Source organism: Hyaena hyaena, unplaced genomic scaffold, assembly GCF_003009895.1.
Source record: "Hyaena hyaena isolate Hyena2069 unplaced genomic scaffold, ASM300989v1 scaffold_772, whole genome shotgun sequence".
Taxonomy (NCBI): domain Eukaryota; kingdom Metazoa; phylum Chordata; class Mammalia; order Carnivora; family Hyaenidae; genus Hyaena; species Hyaena hyaena.
In genome coordinates this window covers 664,633-688,723 of record NW_024081404.1, presented here as the reverse complement: position 1 = coordinate 688,723, position 24,091 = coordinate 664,633, and the positions used below count along the sequence as shown (strand labels likewise).

Below are 24,091 nucleotides of genomic sequence, written 5' to 3'. Positions count from 1 at the left end.
AGGAAATGTTCTCCCATCAAAGAACAGTGGTTTTAAGTTTTAAGGTTAGATATTTTGGTCACTTGTCATTCGTTGGTCTCTTAATCCTGTTATGTCGCTATTGTTATGCAAAACTCAGGGTGGGTATCACTCATGGCTGTCTTCTTCTTGTATCTAATGCTGTGAATGCGGAAGCTAGCACACACACACACACGCGCACACACACACACACACTTATATGTGATTAAAACCCTCCCACGCTATCTATTGCAAAATCACTATGGCCTTAGAAGTTGGTCTGGTCTGGCACATGGCAGTCTAGATGCCCCAGTACGGCAGTGGCACAAAGTCAAATTCACTCTATCTCTAGGTTCTGGGGCACCTGTTGGTTATAAGGCAGAGTATCTCAACGCTGTATAAATGATTTTTTAAAAATAAGATACTAATGACCGGGTCCATTTCCCAATCTTTTAGATCAGAATCTTGGAGAGTATTTCCTAGGCCCAGGTATTCCTGAAAAGCCACTCTGGTGATCTGAAGTGTCAGCCAGCACTGAGAACTGACATTTCACTGTAGGAATATTTCTTTGAACTTAGGTGCCCTGACTCTGCAGGAAAGAGCTGTGCCGTCTGGTTTTTCAATTAAGTGGCACTAGTGTTGATGGCCATGGTTTTTTATTATTGATATTTTAATTTTTGAAAATTGTATTATAATAATTTTATATATTGTTACTTATACTTATTAATTTTTTTAATAACAGTGCTTCCCATGATGCTTCCCACTAGAGTAGGGATTAAGGAAGAAACACACACTAATCAGGAATTCTTGCTGACATCTTAAGAAGTTGCTAGAAGGGTCATATGGAATCCAGCCATGAGTGTTTTCTGAATAAACATAAGATGCAGAAATAAGGTGCTTCTATTAAAATTCTTCTTGCTAACTTTACTGAATAGTTATTCCTCTTGTTCACTGAACCCTCAGATGGTTAATGAGGGTTTGCTACCTGCCAGGCACCCAGCTAAACCAAAGGGGACACTGTGCTCCTGGCCTCTAAATCACTATGGAACATCTATAGTGGGCTTGTCTGTCTGGAAGCTCATAACCTAATTTATACTTCAGTTTTACTGCCTTGGAAGGAAGGACTTACTTGTAATCAGAATTTTACCTCCCTCCCTCATCCCCCAGTTCTAAGACTCTAGAATTATAAAAAGTCCACTCAAATTTATACTTTCCCTTGCCCTACTGTAATTTCTATTTCTATTCTAGTATTGAATTACACGTACTTGAAAGGCAGTGGCAAACCGTAGAATGAGATGGGGTGTAAAAAGACAAACCAGCAAGCAAGTAACCAGAATGTAGAATCCTCTGAAAGGATCTCTCCTGATCCTTTTTATCTTAAAAGGGAAGGCATTTCCCTTTAACATACATTCAAAATCATTTTATTTAGTTGCAGTTGCTACTGCTATCGGTGAGTACATTTAAAAAAAAAAAAAAAGTTTAATTGGGAAAGGAGGTGAGTGCTCTGAATCTACCCTCAATTTGAATATTCCATCCAAAACTTCTGGGTTTAAGAAATTCAAATCCAAGTGCATGTCCCTTCCCCGGAGACCTTAAGAGCAGTTCACTTCTATAACTTTAGTTTCTCCAACCTTGAACAATCTCCTTGGCTCCCACTACTTTTTTTCTCAGCTAAAAAGAGAATGAATGGTGAATCTTGAGCCCCTGCCCTGTCACCTTCCTGGGCCTTCAGTTTCCTCATCTGGAAAATGGGGACAAAAATAGCACAGGCCTCCCTTTATTTTATTCTGTTTTTTGTTTTGTTTTTTTGCATGTTGATGTGAACGTCAATGTGAAAGCACTTTATTTGGGGGTCTACTGCCATTTATGTTTTGGGCTGTGTGACCTCATGAAGGGTAGCCGTCTTCTTTCCCCAGAGAGAAAAGGCAGTCGTGTTTACAAGTGCCTCCCAGAAGACAAGAGGGACACAGAGGAGGTCCTTAAGAGTTTGAGCTTCTGATGCAGGGTTGGAAATGGGTCTGGCCAGTTCTCAGAACAGCTACCTGTGGGGAAGCAGCTCTCCTATAGGGGAGAGGAGTCCCGTGCTTAGTGCTTAGGGAGGTGGGGAGGAGCACAGGGCATTGGGGCTGAGCCTCTGAAGGCTGCAGAGGCCACAATGAGAAGGTCTATGCCCACCTATGAGTTATGTGCACAATGGAGGGAGTGCGGTAGTGGAAGGGTCCAGAATCTTACAAATCCCCAGGGGAGCCTGAAAACCCACGACCACCCCTAGGTACTGGGGCTCTGACCAGTGGCAATGAGAAAAGAGCAACAGAGGCAGAATTGGTTTGAGTTTTTGAAAAGTCTCTGTAGAGCAACTGGTTATGCAGAAATGTAAGGCAGTGATGATGTGGAGGTTAGGGTTATGGCCGGAGAACTGGTCATTTTTCCTGTGAGGCTGATGTGTTCCTGGTAGCCTGCGCTCCTCCATAGAAAGAAAAGAGAAAGATAAACAGAAAGACAGGCTGTTTGATCTCATGGGTCCCAGTGGATGCTTCTTTCAGAATTTTTTTTTGCCCAAACTATTTTTCCCCAAGTTTTACTGAGGTATGGTCAACAAATAAAAATTAATATATGGGGTGCTGGGCTGGTTCAGTCAGGTAAGCGCCTAACTTTGGCTCAAGTTATGATCTCACGGTTCAGGAGTTTGAGCCCTGCATTGGGCTCTGCACTGACAGTATGGAGACTGCTTGGGATTCTCTCTCTCCCTCTCTCTCTGCCCCTCCTCTACTTGTGCACGCTCTCTCTCAAAATAAATTAACTTAAGGGGCGCCTGGGTGGCTCAGTCGGTTAAGCGTCCGACTTTCGCTTAGGTCATGATCTCGCTTCGTGGGTTCGAGCCCCGCGTTGGGCTCTGTGCTGACTGCCAGCTCGGAGCCTGGAGCCTGTTTCAGTCTGTGACTCCCTCTCTCTCTGACCCTCCCTGCTCACGCTGTCTCTCTCTCTCTCTCCTAGAAATAAATAAAAAATATTAAAAAACACACACACACACACACACACACACAAAACAACAACCACCCTGAATATAACTGGGTTGTACGATGTACTTTTTAAGAGATGATTTAGTATATGTACATATTATGAAATGATCACTGCTGTCAAACTAATTAACATATCCATCATTTCAGATTGTTACCTTTCTTTGTGTGTGGTGAGAACACTTAAGATTGATACTCCCTTAGCACATTTCAGGTATCCCTATTTTGGCATTTCTAAATTGGAAGTCAAAATTAAAAAAAAAAAAAACCCTCTACAGTCAAAATATTCCTCTAAGCCAGAAACTTGCTCCCACAGGAACAAACCAAAATACGCCCATAGTTTGGTGATGCTCATAGTAGTATCCTAACCTGAGTGTCCTTTAGTGTCAGGCGCTATTTGAGAAGCTTTCTGCTCATGACCACACTAATTCAACAACAACTCAATCAGGCTGGCATTGCTCATTAGCCCCACTTTAAAGATGAAGAAACTGTGGATCAAAGAGGTCCATGAGCTTGCCTGTATTATCTCTGTAGTAAATAACTTTAGCCTAAATCTAAATCCCTAATCATTTTCTCAGATGAACAGCAAAGATTTGCTAATGCATGCTTCAAAACATTTACAGTGATTTTATAAAAGACTTTTCCTCAAATCCTGAGCAGACTGTTTATAAGTTGTGGGCAGCTGAAGAAGGTATAGGTTCCCAGAATGTTAGTGTTAGAGGGGTTTTAGAGATTGCCTACTCTAAAAATGACTCCCATTTTTAACTGGATTTTATTTTATTTGTTTGCTCTTGCCTAGATATAGTCAGTGCTTTCAAATAATACCTTATACTCTAAAATATCTGTTAGTGAACAGGTAAGTTATTGAGAAGCCTATGCATTTTTACCACTTCCTGTAGTTTATCAACTAATGTTCACCTTGATCTCCTAATTGTAATTGGTATGATGGTCTATTTATCAAATGAGAAAACTGAGGCTCAGTAAGGATAAGAGGAATCTGGTGGGATTTTTCCAGGGTATATTTTACATCAGCCTGAGGTTATTACACAGTCAATGAGGAAAATACTCATTTCATAGCATGAAATCACTCACACTACCCAGAAATCTTTGGGGTAAAGAAAATGATCGATTGTGGCCCTAGACTAGTTGAGGGGTGGGGGCACTTCCCTCAGGATGGATTGAAAGGGACCTCCAAACATTGATGGCTCTTACTTTCTCACTGAGGAAGGGAAAGTAGAGAAATGACTACAAACCAACAGTTTGCTAAGACAAATTCTCCCACATCCTGCAAGGTTTGTAGAGTGTCAACATTATTTGCTGCATATTGGGGTAGCACTGAAGCTTGTCCTCTATAGGGACACTTCTCAAATGTCATCCAAACCACCCCAGGGATCTTGAAGGTACAGGTTCTGACACACCTGGGCTGGGCTGGGAACCATGCTTTGCAGGGCAAGGCTCTCAGGACCCTCACAATGAACCACTCAATTCTTGAAATTTCAGAGCGGACTAAGGCAATTACTCTTTCCTTGTTGTTTGTTTTAAGTTTGAGATAGATAAATTGAAGGCAATAATGCAAATAATAGCAGAAAAACGATCCATCATTCTGGGAAAGCTGTGCAGCTGATAGTGTCCGGGATGCATGTTTAACACGCACCCACCCCACCACCTGAGCTCACATCCCACTAACTAGATGGAGCCCGCACACCCTCTAACTGTGCAGAAATGGTGAAGAAAACACGTCTCTCATCTTTTAATGCAGTTTAACATTTCAAATTACAAAAGTGGACCATGAACAGAGACAGAGAGTGAGAGGCCGATCGAAGCTTCCAACAATCATGGTTTTCTTTGTAGAGGGATTCTGTGCCTGCAAACGCAGTGGGAAGTGCTGATGCAGGTTATCAGATGTTTGGTGTATTTCTATAATCTCAAGGCCAAAGCATTTCAATTTAAGTGATTAAGATAATTAAGGGAAAAGGGTGTTTAGCTTTGATTATGTCTCATCTCTCCACAATCTATTGATCTATTCGAACATTCACACATCCTAATGTGGCAAGAATAATCCCAGGAACAATGACAAAATTGATGAGTTAGTTACTCCTTATGGAAAGTCCCTCAAGCTTTCACCTCCAAACTACTGTCTTTCTGATTCCTGATAGCGGTCCCTACTCTAAACATTTTGTGTTAATTACATATGAATTAAACTATGGTTTTGAGGAGAATTTAATTCCAGAGGAATCACTGTGATTCATGCCAGGGAGAATATCATGAGAAATCATTTATTTCTGTCCAATAACTGTTCACACGGATGTACAAATATGGAAGCAGCACAGAGGCTGCGTTTTAAGAGAAATCAGTTCTACTGGGAAAGAATATAAGCTTCTCTTCATAGATAAAGGATCACAACTTGTTTCAATAACTTTAAAGGAAATTTTAGAAATTTTTAGTGAAAAGTTCCCTCTTACCCCAAAAGACAGTTGATAGTGTGTTACACGGTGACAAAACAAAAAGAAGGCCAATAAGTGGAGTGTGTTCACATTCATGAACTAAAATTCTATTATGTGTCTGTACCCGTCTCCTGGACTGGGATGCTGTCTTCTATGAGGAGCTCTGTATTTGCTGTGGAAAGGGCTCCCCCAAAGCCCCCATGTACCCATTATCCTAAGAAGTTTCTGACCTGCCTTTAGAAAGTACCGGGCTTTCTCACCTGCCTTGAAACCCTTCACAGCTGAAGGATCCTGATGGTGTTACTATAGGATAGGTTTTATTTGCTTCTTTGTGGCCTATCAAGTCAATGATCTGCAACCCAGGAAGTGTGTAATTAGACCATGACATGACCGAAGGAGTTGTTACATCTTGTCTCGTCACTGGCAAAAGTATCTACCCACATGGCTGTGACAGCTATGGTCTACTGGGTTTGGAATTTCCTTTAATGTCTCCCCAACTCCTTGTTGGTTCATTCAGTCTGTTGACTATTACAGTCTTGGCTCTTTTTTTTTTTTTAATGGCTTCAATTACATACATATTCATCCAATAGTGCATAGCAGTTGTTAAGAAGCCATTATAGATTTCAGACCAAAGGCAATTAGTTCTTGAAACAGAAATTTGAGCACTTTTTCTGTGTGTGTGTGTGTGTGTGTGTGTGTGTAAATTAACAATAGGAGAAACTAAGGAAATCTATCAGTAACAGCTATATTTCTTTTCAGCACTGAGAGCTTTGTGTACATAAACACAAATTTCAGAAATCATATTGAGGCTATCACAAATATCCATCCCCTCCACTGTATCAGAGCCATCTCAATCATTACCAGATGAAATCACTGTCAATCTACACAGCAGGTGGGCAGAAAATGTAATTTATCTTAGTTATCATAACTTTTTTGTTTTGGTGAATGTCCAATCGGAAATATTTGATCTCTAGGGAAAACAGATAAATTATTGGTGGTTTTGACAGCATGAAATTTGACTCATTCTTTCGTCATTAAGTCATGTCTTAGTTATGATGCTTCGAGACTGCAAACATGCCTTGTCCTGACTTTGTTAACTGCATAAGGAGGCTGAAACAGCCCAGGACCTGGACTAAAGGACTTTGGGTGTGAAGTCCAATCTTCAGACTTCAGAGAGCACACAGAGAATCTGCCTAGCATGAGCACACGCATTCTGCTTGATCTGGGACAGTCCAGTTGAAGCCTTCTGTCCTGGACTCATTCTAAATAACAGGACATTCCTTCTCTGTGTCAGGTGTTGCATTCTGGATATTCATTTCTGGAGTCATTCTACCTATACCTCTTCTCTCCTCAGATTGTGTGTCCTAATGTTCTACATAGTACTGGACACACAGAGATGCTACCCCAAAAAAGTAACTTCAAAATAGAAATATACATGGTGAAAAGGGAAAAAAACAATGTGTGATAGGGAAGATACTATACTTTCCTTACTTTAAGGAAAGCTGACATCTCAAAATCCAAACTTTGGAGAACTGATAAGTTGAAGGGCTTCTATGGCCCTTCCCCCAAGTAAATTTGTCTATAACAAAAACAAAGCGAAACAAAACAAATTACTCCCGGAACTCACTGGATTGAAAATAATTAGATTTGCATACAATTCTACCTATTAAATTTTAAAAGGCTTGTCTACACCATAACTTAGCTGTGTTAGTCTGGTCATTCTCCTTCCTAAACTCTTTGAATCAGTCCAGAACCTTTTAAGGAAACAGATTCCAACTCCTGAATTTTTGAGATTTGGGTGGAAGTGACATAATGTGGGTATTTTTGGTTTCCTCATTCTTGCCATCCAGACTCAAAGCTCTTATGGGAACATAGGAAAGTAAAAACAAGAACACTTTCTGTAGTGCCCTTTAGGTGCTGAATATCTCACAGGCATGGTCTCAATACCTCCAAACCACCATGTAAGGTGGAATCAATACACCCATAAGAGATGAAGGGATGAAATGCAAAGACATTACTTCTCAAGACTGCTCCGGGAAGGTGCAACAGAGCCTAGTGATGAAGGGTGCATTTTTTAGCTCTCGAGCTGAGCTGAAAAACACTTGTTCAACACTTCTGTGCTTGCCTTCCCAATCTGTAAAATGGGGGGGGGGAGAGGGGGACATCAATTTTACAGCATTGGTATGACAGCTTCTCAATGGCACTGTGTTTGGAAAGCTCTTAGCACAGGGCCCTGGACTGTCAGGACTCCACAAAGGGCCACCGTTACTATTGCTATTGTCGCAATTTTATTATCACAGTCCTAGAGAGACGGTTTGAATCCTGCTTTGCTTACCTACTACATCAAACCTCAAGAAGTCTTAGTAAATAATGCAAATATTAAAGTCTACGATTTCCATCTAATGAACGTTTTAATGGAAGCACTGTCATATGTCTAGTTTTATTGGAGGAACTTATTTTCATCTGGTGTGTGTGCCTTGTAACGGGAAGTTCACCAGCAATGTATGTTTCTCTCTAGTTACCCTAAAGCTGCCTGGAATAATTAGCTTCCTTCTCACTCTCTCCTCCTGAGGGGTCCCTGACTTGCTGGGGAAGAAAAAAAGAAACCAAATGAATCACTTAAGAAAGTGAACTTTAAACCAAAAAGATGAAAAAGAATATACATAAAAATAAGAATATATTACATATTTATATATTCTCTCTCTCTCTGTATGTGTGTGTGTGTATACATATATAAGTATACACACACTTTTTTTCAACCTGGTGTTCTAATTCAGAAACCTGAACTGCTTTTCTAGGCACTGGGGTATTAGGATATAAATAAAGGCATTAGCAACTCATTTCTGAGACATTTCCATTACAACAGAGCACCTTTTCTTGCATTGCAGAACCCTGGAGAGCTGGTCAGGGCAAGTGAAAATAGCAGAAAAGAGAACTAAAATCAAGAACAACTTCCACAAGGCAGGGTCAAGGAAGGTACAGAGAGATAGCTGCTGTTTGCTGCTCTGTTTTGACTCAACAGGTAACAATCTGAATCAAACCTGTTTCCTTCTGACCCTGGGTCCCTGTCTCAGCTGGGCAGATGCCAGGGAAGAGATACACTTCCAACCGCTGAGCCTACATGACCTGAGCCCTCAGCCTTTTCATTCATCTGAGAACCATCCTTGGCATCAAGGTTTATAATGCGTTCACTCTACTTTTCAACAGTGGTCTCAGAGGAAAAAACATTTTTTTAAGTAAATAAAATACAATAGGAAGGGTACTATAGAGCTATCAGCCTTTACTTTTCCAAATAAGAATATTATATACAAAATTGAATAAAGAAAGAAAAAAGAAAAAAAAAAGACAAAGCTAGCATTTGCTATTGTCATCATTTCATAAAAGAGAAGCTCTTTGTATTGGCATCTGAGAAAGAAACGTGGCTAACTCCTGACCATTCCCAGGACGAGGGAGCTGACAGCCATACTGCTTTGCCCTGTTCTCCTCCTGTCCCAGCAACCCAGGGACAGGTTGCCTCAGAGCAACTGCCTCAGAGCAGTTACCAGGTCTTGAACTGGACTTGCGAGACCGGTGCTTTAAACAAAGCACCAAGATAAGATCTTGAGATCTCTCCCTGTACACATCACAAAGAATGAGTGCCGGGGCTTGCTGCTGATTCTTAACCAGAAATGGTTTCAACCCTTATTGAGCTGGGCTCAGAAAACAGGGACGGGGCAAGCAATGACACTGCCTCCTTTGTCTGGTTTGCACTGTCCACCCTCATTAAGGGATTCGCATTATCCACAGATAAAGCTTCCTGCATTCTACCCCACAGCAAGAAAAAGTAAAATCATTAAGTCCCTGAAGTACAACAAGATTTTAAAAACTAACATTTCTACAAAACCAAAAAACCTTCAAATGGTAAACTAAATGTTCCATTCAGGATGCTCATATGCTTTATAAGCTGATCAACTCTTAATTTTTAGTCTATATCACTGGATAAGGACTCCAGATAAAATGGTACATCACTTTAAATGCAATTATTAGCTTTCTTTTAATGATGACATTTATCTATTATTTAATCAGAGTCCAGGAAGTAGAAAGTCTTAAAATAGAGAGGGAGTACCTGCATTAAATGGAAATCAAAGCAAATCCTTTTACTTTTTCAGTTTGGATCAAACTAAGATTTTACAGGACAACCGAGTTCTATATCCTATGGTTACCCTTATGATGGAATTATGAGAAGGTGGAGGGATGTTCTGCCCATATCTGTCCATCTATCTTCCTCCCTTCCTTCTTCCCTCCCTCCCTCCCTTCCTCTGTTCTCTCTCTTTTTCTTCTACCCTTCTGTCTCCTTCTCCTTGCCTCTCTCATTTTTATCTCTTCCACCTAACCACTTGTGTATCTATTTATCATCTATCTAACTTTCCATCTATCCATCCATCCACCCTTCCACCCATCCATCCATTCATTCACCCACGCGTCCATCTATCCATTGACTCATACATGTATGTATGTATGTATGTATGTATGTATGTACGTACGTACGTATACCTCGATCACCCATATGAGTTCAAATAGGGGTAGTCCAACTTCTCCATGACCTCAAAGACATGCCTACTTATCCCTATTGACTTTTAAAAAAGAACTACTCATTTGTTTCTTTCTGAAATAGAAGTTTATATTCATAGGTTATGACCATCTCATTTAAAAACTGTTCTAGCATGTGGCTTATGAGTGCCTGAATTTGACCAGTCCTGACCTCCTTGTATTAAGATTTACCTAGACTGTCTTAGGAGACCTTCATGAGGGCCTAAGACACAGCTGCATGTGTGTGTGTGTTATAAAGACACATAACATACACACACATATATATGAAATACTTCAAATGCAGAGAGGAAGATAATTGATTCTAGGGCATTTTAACTGGGTTTCTATTAAGTTGAGCTATGAAATTGCCAATATTCTACCATTTTTTTGTCATACAAAAATAACAATTTTATATGGCACAGTCTAGTACTATGTTTCCAACAAATTTTAAGGTCTCAAAAAATAAATGAATAAAAAAGTTAGAAAATAAACAAAATCTTTTGCCTTGTTGTCTTTTTTGCTCAGGCTAGGGGGGCACCTGCGAGGCTGGGGCTATACCTGTCATGTCCAAAGTTGCTGACTTTTGGGGATCTTTAAAGGAAACGTGTCTTATGTGAAAGAAGAAATGGCCCCTGGTAACTATCAGTGCAACGGGATTGTTAGGAAACCTCCAAGTGAACCACTCTGTACCACTTTCTTCTCTGGCTGATCAGACTCTAGTTCCCTTCTGCACTAATGTGGGGGACATTCTCATGCACTGGTTATTCGGAGATGTTAGAATGTTTAGCAAGCAGGACAAGCAATGACAAATGTCTGCCTTTCTGGAGAGAGAACATTTTCATCAAAGCTATAGACACATCATACATACACCCCCAAATATTTGTGGCACAAGTCGCTGAACAGGGAATATCCCGTCCCGCCCCACTTCCTGGTTTGGCTGCTCACAGATGCACCAACAACCAAGTCATAGAACACAAAGAAACCAAGAGCCAATCCATAAAGAGAAGCCTGCCCCCAGGCTTAATTCAAGCAAGCCATTCATCGAGCTAATGTGATGGTGGACCTGTCAAATCCAGAACGCATCACGGACACATCAGCAACACCAAGTGGCATGCAATGACCAGATGACCGTCGGCCCCACTGCCATGCTTTGATTGGTTCAAGCTCAGAAAACAATCCCCTTTGAGAGTTTGGAAAGTTGGCTTTCTTTCCCTAAATCAAAGTGAGATTAAAAATGAAGATTTGGTGAAGTCAAATGCTTACCAAAGGTTTCCTAATGCCAAGGAAATATGTTTGCCTGTTCCCATTAAATTCGTCAGTGAGACTATAAAATTACCTAGTCCGGGCAGGTCTCTTTCTTTTGGGGAATTCTCTGCCCACACCAGATGGTCTTCATTCTGGAGGTCAGCAGTCAGAAACTCTCAGGGTGCTCCCAGATAATCAGCATGTGATCATTTGACCAAGAAGATGATGGGCAGGGAGTTGCAAGGTACCCATCAAGGACCTTCTGGACGGTCCTGAGGTTACTGGAGTTCAGTATTTTCCAAAGGTCCCTGAATCTTTAATTTGATGAGGGCTTAGTTTGTGCTGATAAAAGGCAAAATTCTACCAACTGGGGACATCAAACTTCTATTGCTTTCCACATGCCTGAAGAGCAAATCTCATGATTACAAGTAAAGTTCATTGCAGTTTCTCTTTTCATTTAGTTGACAACCAGTAAGCATTACCAAAATGCTCTCAATTCCTGCTTATTCTGCTTCCTATTCTGAAGGAGTTTCTCTGGGTTAAGAAGTTTTACTCTTTGTCATCCTGCCTGTCTTATAGACGAGAGGAACTGAGAATCTATCACGGCTGATTCTACACTGTGATCGTGAGAAAATAAATTATTACACAACTGTCCTGAGATAAATTCTAGAAACTTGGCATCTTTCATCTAGATTCAAAAGCTATTCTGATAATTTCACATTTTCCCCCAAATGTGTGCCTTCTACCACAGGGAAGGGTCTTCTTTCTGTTTACCTGCTTACTGAAAGTACAAGGAAGTACCATCATGTCATAAATACATTTTGCAAATAGAACCAGAAATATCATTTTAAAGATTGTTTTCTGGTAATTTACCTATTACTGTATTTACCTCAATGCAATAATCCCATATGTGGCAACTGTGTTGTTGTAAAAAAGTTTAATAGGGCTGGTAATCAATTTCTACAGCAACTAAGAAGACCCAATGTTCGAATTTCTTTAATGAACAGCAAGAGGCCAATTACATGGACAAGAGTATATTTAGTTGGTTTCTTCCACTGAAACAATTACACCGAAGTGGGAACTGTAGGGTTATTCAAGATTTACCAATCCAAGAATGAGGGAAATTTTCGGTAGGACATGTTGCCAATGAGAAATCTCAATAATATTAAAAATAACAGATTTTACACACATATTTGCATAGGGTGACCCCCAATGCAACAACATATTAACTTAATTTTTGAACAAATGCCAACAGATATGGCAATTCTATCTAAGAATAGTAATAAGTATTATTTATTTTTTATAAAGTGTCTAGATTGGTCTTATTGAAGAAGTCAGTTTAAATTATATCTTTGTAATTAACCTTTTTTTCAACTTGGGGGAAGATGCACTTTCACTGAGAAGCAAGATAAAAATCCAAAGAAATAAATCCGTTTAAGATTCTTATAATTATACAGCAGGCTAAAGTTACTATGATTATAATTATATACAAAGTGGGTGTTTGAGAATTTAGCATCTAGAGATATTTTCATAGAAATAATTAAGGGTTGGAGAGAACCACATCACAATTGATGCTCTGTGAATCTTCAGTGTGCAGAATTTAATAGCAGTAAGACTTTTCATTTGTAGTATGAGCTCAAGGATTTTAAGACTGCCATCATTTTTATTAGTTTATTGTTCCTCTCTAGTTTCCTAATCCAGTGTCAAAGTGTACTGGAGATAGTAATGTACATAAACATGTTTTGCATCTTGGCAACAGATTATTGGGTAACTGGATAATTTATGCATTTAGCACTGCATCTTGATGTTGTCTGCATTTCTGTGGAGGCTCCCTCTGGCCTTGAGAACTCGTTATGGCTGTTTGTAAGAAAATAGTAATAATACCTGCACACAACCAGATAGTGACCTCCCTGCTAGCTTGCCAAAGAGGTTTCAAAGGCATGGGAGTTTCAAAGTGCAGCTTTTGGGGTTCAGGAGTTGATTTTGCTTTCTTCTACCTTGGAAGAAATCCACAGCTACATTGAGCTCACAACACATCTCGTGAGAAATGGAATGGAGCCGCAGAGAAAGCACACCACAGCAAACCGAGAGAGGGGAACTAAGTCACAACAGGCCAGGGAGGAAGGAGAACCAGAGGCTGCTGACACTTCCCATTCAGGGGTCAAGTACATGGCCTGCTTACCTGTCTGACCCAGCATGCCTCAGCCACACATGCAAATTGTTACCATTACTGTTTTATTCAGGAGACATTTTTAAATTAAAGGACTCATCACCAAAAATAAGCACCCTCGATGACATTTGTGCATGCAGAGCCTCTGAACATTCACGTTTATGTCCTCAGAAAACAGAGCCAACGAGTTGCATTCAATATGAAAACGCACACTTTGTGTTTTTCAAGGCACCTACACGAAAATAGCTGTGGCTTTGCCATTTCAGAACCCAAGTCATCTGTTAAGCCTGGGTGATGGGTCAGAAAGCTCCTCCATCCTCCCTCCCCCGGCCCCGCCATCCATTCTGCCTTCTGCATTTCTTAAACCCACTCTGTCCCTTCCACTGCCGGTCTTAACATGTGGTGCGCGTTACAAATAAATGTTGGCTTATCTTAGTTGGATCGGACACTGGGACTGCCAAAAAGAGTGAATCTCCTTAGGAATGCCAGATATATCTCCCCCATTCCTTTGTTTTTGATTTAAAAAAATGCAGTGGAGGGAATGCTTTACTGGGTATAAAACATTGTAAAAAAAAAAAAAAACAACAGGGCAACAGGGTGCTTGAAATCAAGGGAAACCTGTATGATCGTCTTCTTGGGGTTCTTCCTATGAGTTAGATGAAACCATGGCTCCTTCTTACTCAGAAGCAGGTGGGAAGGCTCTACGGGGACAGTATGTGTGTGCATGCAAGGTGCGCCGTTACAGGAATGGAGAGATCTGGGAAGCAACTCTACTCGGACCAGACATAGCAATCCTGTGTTTCAGCAGAGAGGGCGAGTTTAGGATGGTCTAGGCTTGACTGTTCATCCTCCCTCGACATGGCACTGTTTCCCTTCATCATGGGACCTGACTTTTTGGGTGCTGCCTCCCCAGAAGTCATGCATTTGCACCAAAACCAGACGAAAATCTCGTCTCCTACTAGCTAAGTTCATTTCCATGTAGTTGTCAAGCAGAAGAAGGGAGACTCTTACCTGTCACTGTAGGCAGCGGCAGTGGCAGGGGTAGGCTGGGCGTAGCGGTATGCAGCATAACCACCCTAAAATGCAAGGAGAAACTGGACTTAGGAACGCACAGGAGCCCATAGCAGGGGCGCCCGATTGGGAGACCACACCAGAACAGCAGTTACCCACATCCACCAGTCTAATGTGGAGGTTAATGAAAGCTTAGTACCAAAGCGAAGTACAAAACACACCGGAGAGACAGGGGCTTGATACCAACCCCAGCTGGATGTTAAAGGTTAGCAATTGTGAGCATATCCCAGAGGAAGAACCCAGATACCCTTCTAAAGAGATGTACTTAAATGGTTAATGGTGATTGTCCTGGGGTGGGGAGAATTATGGGGAATTCTTTAAACACTATACTTTGCTGAACTTTCCAGATTTTCAAAAATGATTATGCTTTCCCTTTACTTATCTGCTACTAACTTATGTTTTATCCAAACACTCCTTGATTGAAAATCCAATATAGGTTGAGCTAATGCCCTCCTGTGTTGCATTTATATTTATAAAAAATAAGATAACGCTTTGATTGTACGTTTATTAGTAATCTCTTGCATATGTAGCTGTTCAACCACTGAAGCAATTAAAGAAGACTGTATTTAGCTTTCTGAGTGTTGCATACTTATTTTAAAAAATGGAATAGTGAATACTTCTTAAAAATTCTGTCTTTTCTGCTAAAGATATTACACTGGTTCAGATAGGGAATTTGTCTGGTGTGGAAAATATGATAAAGCTTTCCAATTTGTAAATAAAATCATTAAGAGAGAAAAAAAAACTGAAAAAAATAATTAACATTTAGTTGCATGTACCAGCAAATACAATTGTCCAATTAAGCAGAGGAAAGCAAATGGTCATATTCAAAAGGAATTGTGTTCAGTGGAGCATTGATTATCAAACTGTGAAAATAACTGAGCTTCTTGCTTAGCAGACCACAGCAATACATCAACCACTGTCAAATGATCTCAGCAAAATTAACAAACAGGTTCCAGTCTCTACCAATAACATGGGGACCACTCAGATTCTAATTAGAATTCGCAGTCCCATAATTCTCTGGGGGAACAGTTCTCACCCTTCTCATAGAGGGACAGCTCTGTACAGACCGATGTGTTAGAGGACACCAACAGCAAAGTCACTCACGTGTCAGAGGGGACCTAACAACAAAATCATGAGTGGGGGATACCTCACATTTAGCTCCATGTATAGGACACATCGAGCAGTGGGACAAGGAGATCAATGCTGCAAAAAAGGTCTTTCAAAATGTAGACAAAGTGGTCTCAATAATTTATTTCTACCCTCTTCTAGCAACAGCTAACTTTCGGGATAGATCTGCCACCACTAATGTAGCAATTCAGAAATCTAGTCTATCCTTAGAGAAACTTGTTCTTTGAATGAGCCCAGGAGAAGGCATCCTGACAGTCACCCATCCTTTGCAGCCAGTATTACAAAAGAAAAAAAAAAAAAAAAAGTTTTCCTTGAACAATAATGTGGAAGTAAAAAAAAAAAAAGAAAGAAAGAAAGAAAAGAGGTCTTAGCCAGACACCACCTGGTGTTCCAAATACCATGTTCTCTAATTAGGAAACGGAGAAACTTATTAAACGTACTGAGGAGTTGTAAAACCAAAGCAGTTGTCACACCAGCACCAAGCTCAAGATAGAGAATGATGGGCTGAGGGGAAATTAAGTCACCAGATTTCTGGAGTTGTTCTTCTTATCTGCTTGTCCATCTCCTTGGCTTTCATGATGTGTCCAGGAAGACACAGGTGTGCAGGTGTGTGTATGAAACAATGAGGTAGAGAGGAGCTGAAGTTGGCTCTCTGATTGCTAGGAGGCACTAACTGCCAAAGCTTTCAGAGCTTTGATGGACACAAAGTGTGTTTGTGTGTGTGTGTGTGTGTGTGTATTTTTTTTTCTCAGAATAAAAAGCAAAAGCCATTGCAAAAGGTATTTGCATCAAGGACTATGCAAATCAATCACGATTTGGTGACTGTGAATTTGGTACCAGCAAAGATTTCTAGCAACAGCCCCCTTGCAAAGAATCCTCTAGGTTTGAACTCTCTATGTGTCCCCAACTTATGTGATAGTTCCCATCGGTGAAAGTGGGCAGCGAGTTTGAAAAGTGGAGACAACAGGTGCAGTGCAAATAGCTGATAATGAAAATGAGCATCACCGATGGCCAGTCGATATTTGTCGTACGCACATAAAATGGATCCTTGTGCACAACAGATGTGCTGGTCTGTGAAGCTTTGGGAAGGACCCCGTTGTTTTCACATGACTTGCCCATGTAGAGAGAATGAGTGTGTGTTTTTATGCAAGACAGGTGCCAACGGCCAATACCCTGACACAGGTCTTTGCCACAGGAATCGGTTTATGAGCATTCCCTATTTAAAAGTCAAGGTCACAGTTTGTTGAAGTCTGTGGAGTCAGTGGAGAGACTCTGACCTTACGCCATGGTCTCCTTCCTGACCAGTGGGACTGTTGGTAATGACGGCAATGCTCTACATCTGTGCTGTCCAGGGCAGCTGTCTAGGTCCTAGGTGACTATCGAACACCAGAAATGTGGCCAATGAAGCAAATCGGATTTTTACTTTGTTTAATTTGAGTTCATTTTAATTTACATGGAAAGGGCCACATGGGGCTGGTGGCTTCGGTGCCAGACAGTCCAGGTCTATGAGATCCATCACATAGGTAGTAAGTGGGAAAAAAAGAAAAGAAAAAAGGATTAGGTGGCTTGATACCACCACATCTCTCTTTTGCATTGTTTTCCTTTGCTGTTTTTCTTCTGTATGAAATCCGTATTAGGGGAATAACAGAGTTGTGTATTAACTCAGTGTATGTGTGCATATACTATAAAATGATCAAAAAATACAAATTGCTTTAATTTGCCTTGCTAACAGGTGACTCTAATCAATTTTATTGCTCTATATTTTGCAGCTCGCTGAGCATAGCCAGAGTTTCTCCAAGGTTCTGTGCTAATGTCTGAAAAAGGAGTGCTTATTTCCATTTGCTGGCACCAAACGATGCTTATGTTGAAACCAGTCTTCCTGACTTTAGGACAAAAATGCGTCCTTGACAATTAGATTTTCCCTACCATCAAGCCAAATGACAGGTACAACATAGTACTGTGCTCCCTACTCATAAAACATACTCCTATAGCAAGCTATAAATGGGGACCTTATATAAATTTTAAATGGCCATTATGAATCCGCACCACCCCCCATACCTCTGCCACCACCGCTAGACGTGGCCACAAAGACCCTGACTCCTGTTGTCTGAAACATCTCATTTGGTAGCAGATGTCCTCTGGAGGTTGGGCACATTACTGATTAAGGATATCTGATGGTGCTCCAACAAAGCATTTTCAGAACTGTGCTTCGTGGGATGCTAGCTAGGGTAGGAAAAGGAACCTTACCCAAACAGGTTTGGGAAGTGCCAAGTTAAAGGGAAGGTGACTGGCCACTCCATTTGTGGGACTTCCTAAAACAATACTGCTGACCACTATAGACCCACCATGCATCTAAGTGTCATTTGACAAAGGAAATCACATTTTTTAGTTTAGAGCATACTTTTGGACAAAGATGTTCTCATGTCCTAATGGTGAATGACTTAGGAAGAGAGGCAAATGTTTGTGTGCTACGGGGGACATGGGGTAGGTAGCTGTGTGTGTGTGTGTGTGTGTGTGTGTGTGTGTGTGTGTTTCCCTTCAGTTTCACTGTAAAAAGTAGCAGTAGGCTTGATTCCAGACAGAAACCTCCCGGCTTCTGAGAATACCCAAGGATCTCACTTTGTGCCAACCACAAATATACCAATATGCACATATATATCTCAATATGTGATTTACTAAAACTACATTTATAAGAACATTTGCAAAATGAAACACTTCAATAATCACTCCCTAATTTATCTGCATCATACATTCTAGCTGTTTTTGAAGTGTGGCAATGAAAGTCAGTTTTCTCAAAATGTAAAAATAAAAGTTGATCTTGGGAATTTAAATTATTTTGCTCTCTCCTAGATCCAAGTACCCCTTTTTCATACAGATTTCTCATTAAAACTTGATGAATTCTCACAGTTAAAAAAAAAAAGTACTTTCTTAATGGACAATATAGAAAAAATGAGAACTGCATGTTACAGGGAAATCCATGTAATAAAACTCCCACTGATCATCCTTAGCTTTACATTCTTCTTTCATTTTATTTGACAGTTTTAATGTTGGTTATAGACCATATTGGGAGACTTGGCCAGCTACACTCCAATGGATGTGTTGGCTCTTTTTTCTTCCTACAAATTGGTTCATTTGGGGGTTGCTTCAGGAGTGAGTAATAGGGTTGAAAGCTATAGCAATAGGTGTGAAATACATTTATAAGAAGCTCCAAGAAAGCCAGGGAAAGTTATGCTAGCTGTGCAGACCCTCAATGCTAGATGAATAAGTTTTTCTTTTAACCATTCCAGTTGACTCTAGGAACCTACTACCAAATTACCCAGACAACTGATGGCAATGAAACCTTCCAATTCTTTTCACTGAACTTATATTAATTGAGTGTAGATATATTTTAAGCCAGGAAATTTACAGCCAACTCAGACCTCTACTTGGATACACTCAGGATCTAGCAAACAAGGGAAATCTAAGGATTTGTATGTATCTCTATTCTAGAAGCATTCACATCGAAACTGGAAAATTCAGTTAAGTCTTTCCTCTTTCTATGTTAGAGAACAGCTCCCCTCCCCAAAACTGTCTTGTTAGTAGGATTTCACAGCAAACCCACAATCATAGTGATGAGTTTTTCCACCAGTCGGGATTTCATACCTGCAGCAATTTATTGCCATACACAGGCTCTTGATACACTACTCTATAAGGAAACAGAAATGTAATGTTTTCAATGCAAAAATGAAATAAATAAAAGAAAATGCATAAGTCAGACAGAAACTCCAGAGCAATTCATTTACAAGTTTGCTTCTCTTAGTTCACTAAGATCTGAGATTGACCCGTCAGACCCAAAGAAGAAGCAGGTTTTAGTTTGCAAATCTCTGTAACCCACGGTACCGAGAAGGCAGAGGTGGGAATCAAACCGAACTGATTATATTTGTAGTATGACCTGTGTTTACTTTTAAAGAAGAGAAAAGGATACTTTCATGGCTTCTTATCTTCGTAAGCATATTGCAACAGTTCAAATTAACTATTTCAAATTTCTCTCCTCATCGCATGTAAGAATTCTCTGGAATACCTGAGGATTTAGGTTTGATGGCTAATAATTGAGGCAGTTAAGACGACAGTACAGCACAACCCTAACCATATCAATATCTTTTTTGAAAAAAAATTAGTATCAAACAATAACAGGGAGCACAATTGAATTTTGTGAATTAACGCATCACACTGAAGCTACTAAAACTACTTTTAATAGACATGACCAACAAAACTATGTGTGTGCCTGTGTCCAGATAAGCCACTGATAATATATATATATCACAGACATGCCATGACTTCATCCAAGTACGACAGTAACAAGATCTCAGTAGACCTCCTCAGACAGAGTGGGATGCAATTTTTGGGTGTGAGAGTTTTTTATGGGCGAACCTAATCTTTTCTGTGAGTGGTTCTAATTTAAAGTGAAATTCCGAGGACTGCCTAGGTGGCTCAGTCGGCTGAGTGTCCGACTCTTGATTTTAGGTTCAGGCCTATGATCCCAGGGTTGTGAGATCGAGCTCTGTGTCAGGCTCTGCACCAGGCACAAAGCCTGCTTGAGATTTTCTTTCCTCCCTCCACACTTCCCCTGCTTGTAGTCTCTCTCTCTCTCTAAAATAAAATAAATAATGTGAAATTGTCCAGTTCCAGGGAAAACATCGAGGTGATGGAATATTGTAAGGGATTTAGGTATAAATCTATACCTTATAAAGGTGTGTGTGTGTGTGTGTATAAATCTTAACTTTTCCTCAACTTTCCTCTTTAGTAAATCTATGCCTGTGGACCTATGCATGTCAATGCTCTAGGGAAGAGCCTAGATCTGGGAAGCCAGATCACGTGGGCTCAGACTCCAGTGTCAGTGAATGTTTCCCGACAAATCATTTCATCTTTTTTCTGGGGGAAAAAAAAAAGGTTCCTCCTCTGAAAACAAAAGTGGAGGCAACAGGTATTGTGATTCCTCCCTTCCAGGGCTGAGGAGAGGAAGTAACGGCTGGCCAGGAAGGGCAGAGCATCTTTCTTGTCCCATAGCAAATGCACAACTTCTTGATAGGTGGTCGCCCCCAGGGTGACTGACCTGCCTAATGCCCACTAGACTGGCAGCTGGCTTCCCCAGCAAGCAGGATCCCAGGAATAAGGACTAGGGTTTTCTCTGGGTAAGTTCTGCTTTCCAGCTCTCTGTTTTTAGATCAGGGGAATTAAGACATCTCTTTGTTTTAAGATCCATGGATGGCAGAATGACATCAATTCAGAAATAATTGTCTTTAGCCACAGAGTCAGCCAGGAACTTGTTATAACAGAATTTAAGAAAAATGTAAATGTGCACTGGAATTTCATCGAGATGTATCTGTTAGGCAGCCTCACGGCCACATGGACTGTTGCAAAGCTTAGGGCTTTCTCATAAAAAGGGAATGTGGTTAAGATTTCTATCATATATCAGTGTTTTTCTCTCTCTTTTTCTCTCCCATCTCAACCTGTCTTCTCTTCCCTTTTTCCCATTTCTCCTCTATCTCACCCTACTTTCTGCTGAGTTAGTACATGCTTTTTAAACAGCTCTATTAGAAATGTCCTTATTGCCATCTTCAATATTATCTTTTGGTCAAATGTCATACTGTCGGATAGCTCCCTGAGCAGGTGAAGGCACATGTGTGGCTAAATGCAGTTAAGCCACACTTACCATCAGCTCCGTGGCCAATTCTAGTCTCATGAGACCTAGAGCTTCGCCCCAAAACAGGACAAGTCCTTTGTAGGTCCAGGGAGCTTGGCCTTTCTACGTCAACTTTCCAGCAGGTTGTCAAGATCCCATGGGTCACTTCTACTATTTTATCTATGTAATTGTTTTCTTTAAACTTTTTCATGAAAAAAAGATCATTTCCATGAGCAGCGCTAAGTGATAATAGTGAACTTATAGATTTGATATGCTAGTTATGGAAGCTAAATGCCTGTCTTCAGAAATAAGTGTGTGGGGAGGCATGTCCTCTGGTGGAAGGGACCCAGGTAATGACCTTTTATACCGTCCTTCCTGACCTGACAACCTGCTACATCCTCTCTGATAAGTGGCCATCTGCACTGGGCCTGAGCACGTCCCCTGCGGCCCAAGTCCATGCTTCTCCCGCAGGGCTGGGGCCCTGAACAGGATGCTTTTTCTGTGACCTCAGCCCAAACGAGCTTCACCAAGTGTGGCCTTAGCTTCTGGCTCATAGCACCCCGTAACAAATGGAATCGCTCTTGCCATTTGGGGCATCTGTGACCACTGTTCCTTCTCTCCCTAATCCTGTCTGAAAACCAGAAGCAGGAGCTCATTCTAGACGGGAGGCAATGGCTTGCCCTTTGCGGCAGGGGTGGAAGGGGGGTGTGGGGGGGGGTTCCTGCAGGTCTTTTATATTCTCTGCGCTCCATTGGGACGAAATGCCCACGGGCTCCTCCATCAGGTGGGAGGGACAGGCAGAAGGAAGGGGCGGAGAAAGCGGATGCAGAGACAAGACTGGTCTGGTGGGTGGGTGCACTGTGACAGCTGCCTGGCTTGCTGCCAAAGTGTCAGGGTGGACAGCAATGGGGCAGGAGGAGCTGGAGGGTGGCCCTGCCTGCGCTGTCCTTAGAACTGACCAAAGCTAGAAGCTTATGACTCCACCCAGCAGAACTAAGAAGAAACAGAATGTTTAAACCTGTTAGAGGCAACCCATGTATCTAACACACGTAGCTGGACCTCTCAGGCTCGCCCCAACACTATTATGTGCTATTTTTAATGAGATTGAAGGAGCAAACCAGAAGCTTCCTTTACATACAAGAGAACCTCACATGCTTTTCTATGAGCTGCGTTAATCATCATTTCTTTAAGAAATGGAGCGCTGGGAACATTTCTAGCCATCAGGACATACTGGTACCTCAAGGGAAGCAGGGGTGGCAGCTTGCAAAAGCACATTTGAGGGGCACCTGGGTTGCTTAGTTGGTTGAGTGTCTGACTTTGGCTCAGGTCATGATCTTACAGTTCATGAGTTCGAGCCCTGCACAGGGCTCTGTGCTGACAGCTCAGAGCCTGGAGCCTACTTCCGATTCTGTGTGTCCCTCTCTCTCTGACCCTCCCCTGCTCATGATCTGTCTCTGTCTCCCAAAAATAAATAAAGGTTTAAAAAAAAAAGCACATTTCAGACTGTCACACACTTCTAGCTAAAATGAGTCCTGCTCTGTAGACTTTAAGAGTGCGGGAAATATTCTTACTCTTTTCATTCTCTTGAATCCAAGTGAGGTCATTGATGAGCCATTGTTTTGCTACAACAGGTGGTCTAGTTTGTCCCTGTGCCTGGGACATACACACCCCGGCAGCAATAGTCCGAACTTGCCATCTTACACAGAGCAGAATACTCAGGAAGGTCTGCAAGGTGGGAGCCACCTTCTTGGAGACAGGACAGAATCATGTGCTGGGTAAAACAAGACTCCACATTCCTATTTCAGTAAGTTTTTCTGTCCCCTAATTGCCTATTTGGAACCACTCCCTGAAAACTCTTATTGTTATATAATATGAACAGTGGGAAAATGAGATTAAAATATATATATATTTGGGCTAGTAGAAGAGTTTGCAAAGAACAAGAGAAATGGTTTTCTAAATCCTGACATGGGGAAGCGCCATGTTGAAAAGACGCTGTCCTCTCCCATAATCCCTTCACATGGGGGCACCCAGCCACCTATGGCGACTGCAGCATGGGGCCCGGCAGGCTTTGCCCTGATATGATGAATTCGTAGCAAACAAAGCCTCTAAAGGCACATAAAGCACAAAGGGACTTTTTTGTAGATTTCCTCCCTGAACGGAAATATCTTCCTGCCTTACTCTGGAAGCTGACACATTTGTTCCCTTCTGAGTGTCTCTGCTCCGTCCATTTACCTTGTTCTCATGGATTCTCATTTGTAGTCTCCAGTGCCAACTGACACAGACACATGTGCCACCACTCTTACTGGCACATTCTTTCCCTGTGTCTGGGAACCTACATGCCTTGCTTTCAGGTGGCTCCTCCTTCCTGCCTTTCAAACATCTGGGAGGTGAGGGAAAGACACCCATTGGAAATATCCACAGGACAGTGCAAATTAATAATTCAATAAATTGCTACCATTTTATAAATGAGGAAACTGAGGCACAGAGAGGTGGACACTCAATAAGTGACAGCTAATACAATATTTTTGTTGTTAATTTGGCTTAGTAACATGTAGTTCTTTTCCCCCACTGGTAGGTGTTGATGGGGATAGTAATTTGATGGGTTTTTTTTTTTTTTTTGGTAGTCTGTATTGTTTCCTTATATTTCCCTCACCTCTCTTCTCCCCATTTCCCAAATAAAAAAAAAAGCCCTAAACTTTGGTATACTCTATCCAGAGGCTACAATGGGGAAAGTGAAGACTGATATTAGGTTTATTGGGTTTCTACGGATGAGACTGGGCTCCAGCTG

At 41.2% G+C, this 24,091-nt stretch overlaps 1 protein-coding gene across 9 annotated transcripts in view; it reads right to left on the bottom strand.

The window, feature by feature from the left end:
• The window catches only part of RBFOX1 (RNA binding fox-1 homolog 1), a 620,770-nt gene that overhangs the window by 22,427 nt on the left and 574,252 nt on the right, over positions 1–24,091 (bottom strand). For 7 of the 9 annotated variants that reach the window (XM_039218656.1, XM_039218661.1, XM_039218662.1 and 4 more), the window contains one exon: positions 14,454–14,518. In XM_039218656.1, the coding sequence (XP_039074587.1) occupies positions 14,454–14,518 (65 nt within the window). Of the gene's footprint in view, positions 1–14,450; positions 14,519–19,283; positions 19,327–24,091 lie in introns of those variants that run through there. The other 2 variants (XM_039218654.1, XM_039218663.1) reach the window with 2 other exon arrangements.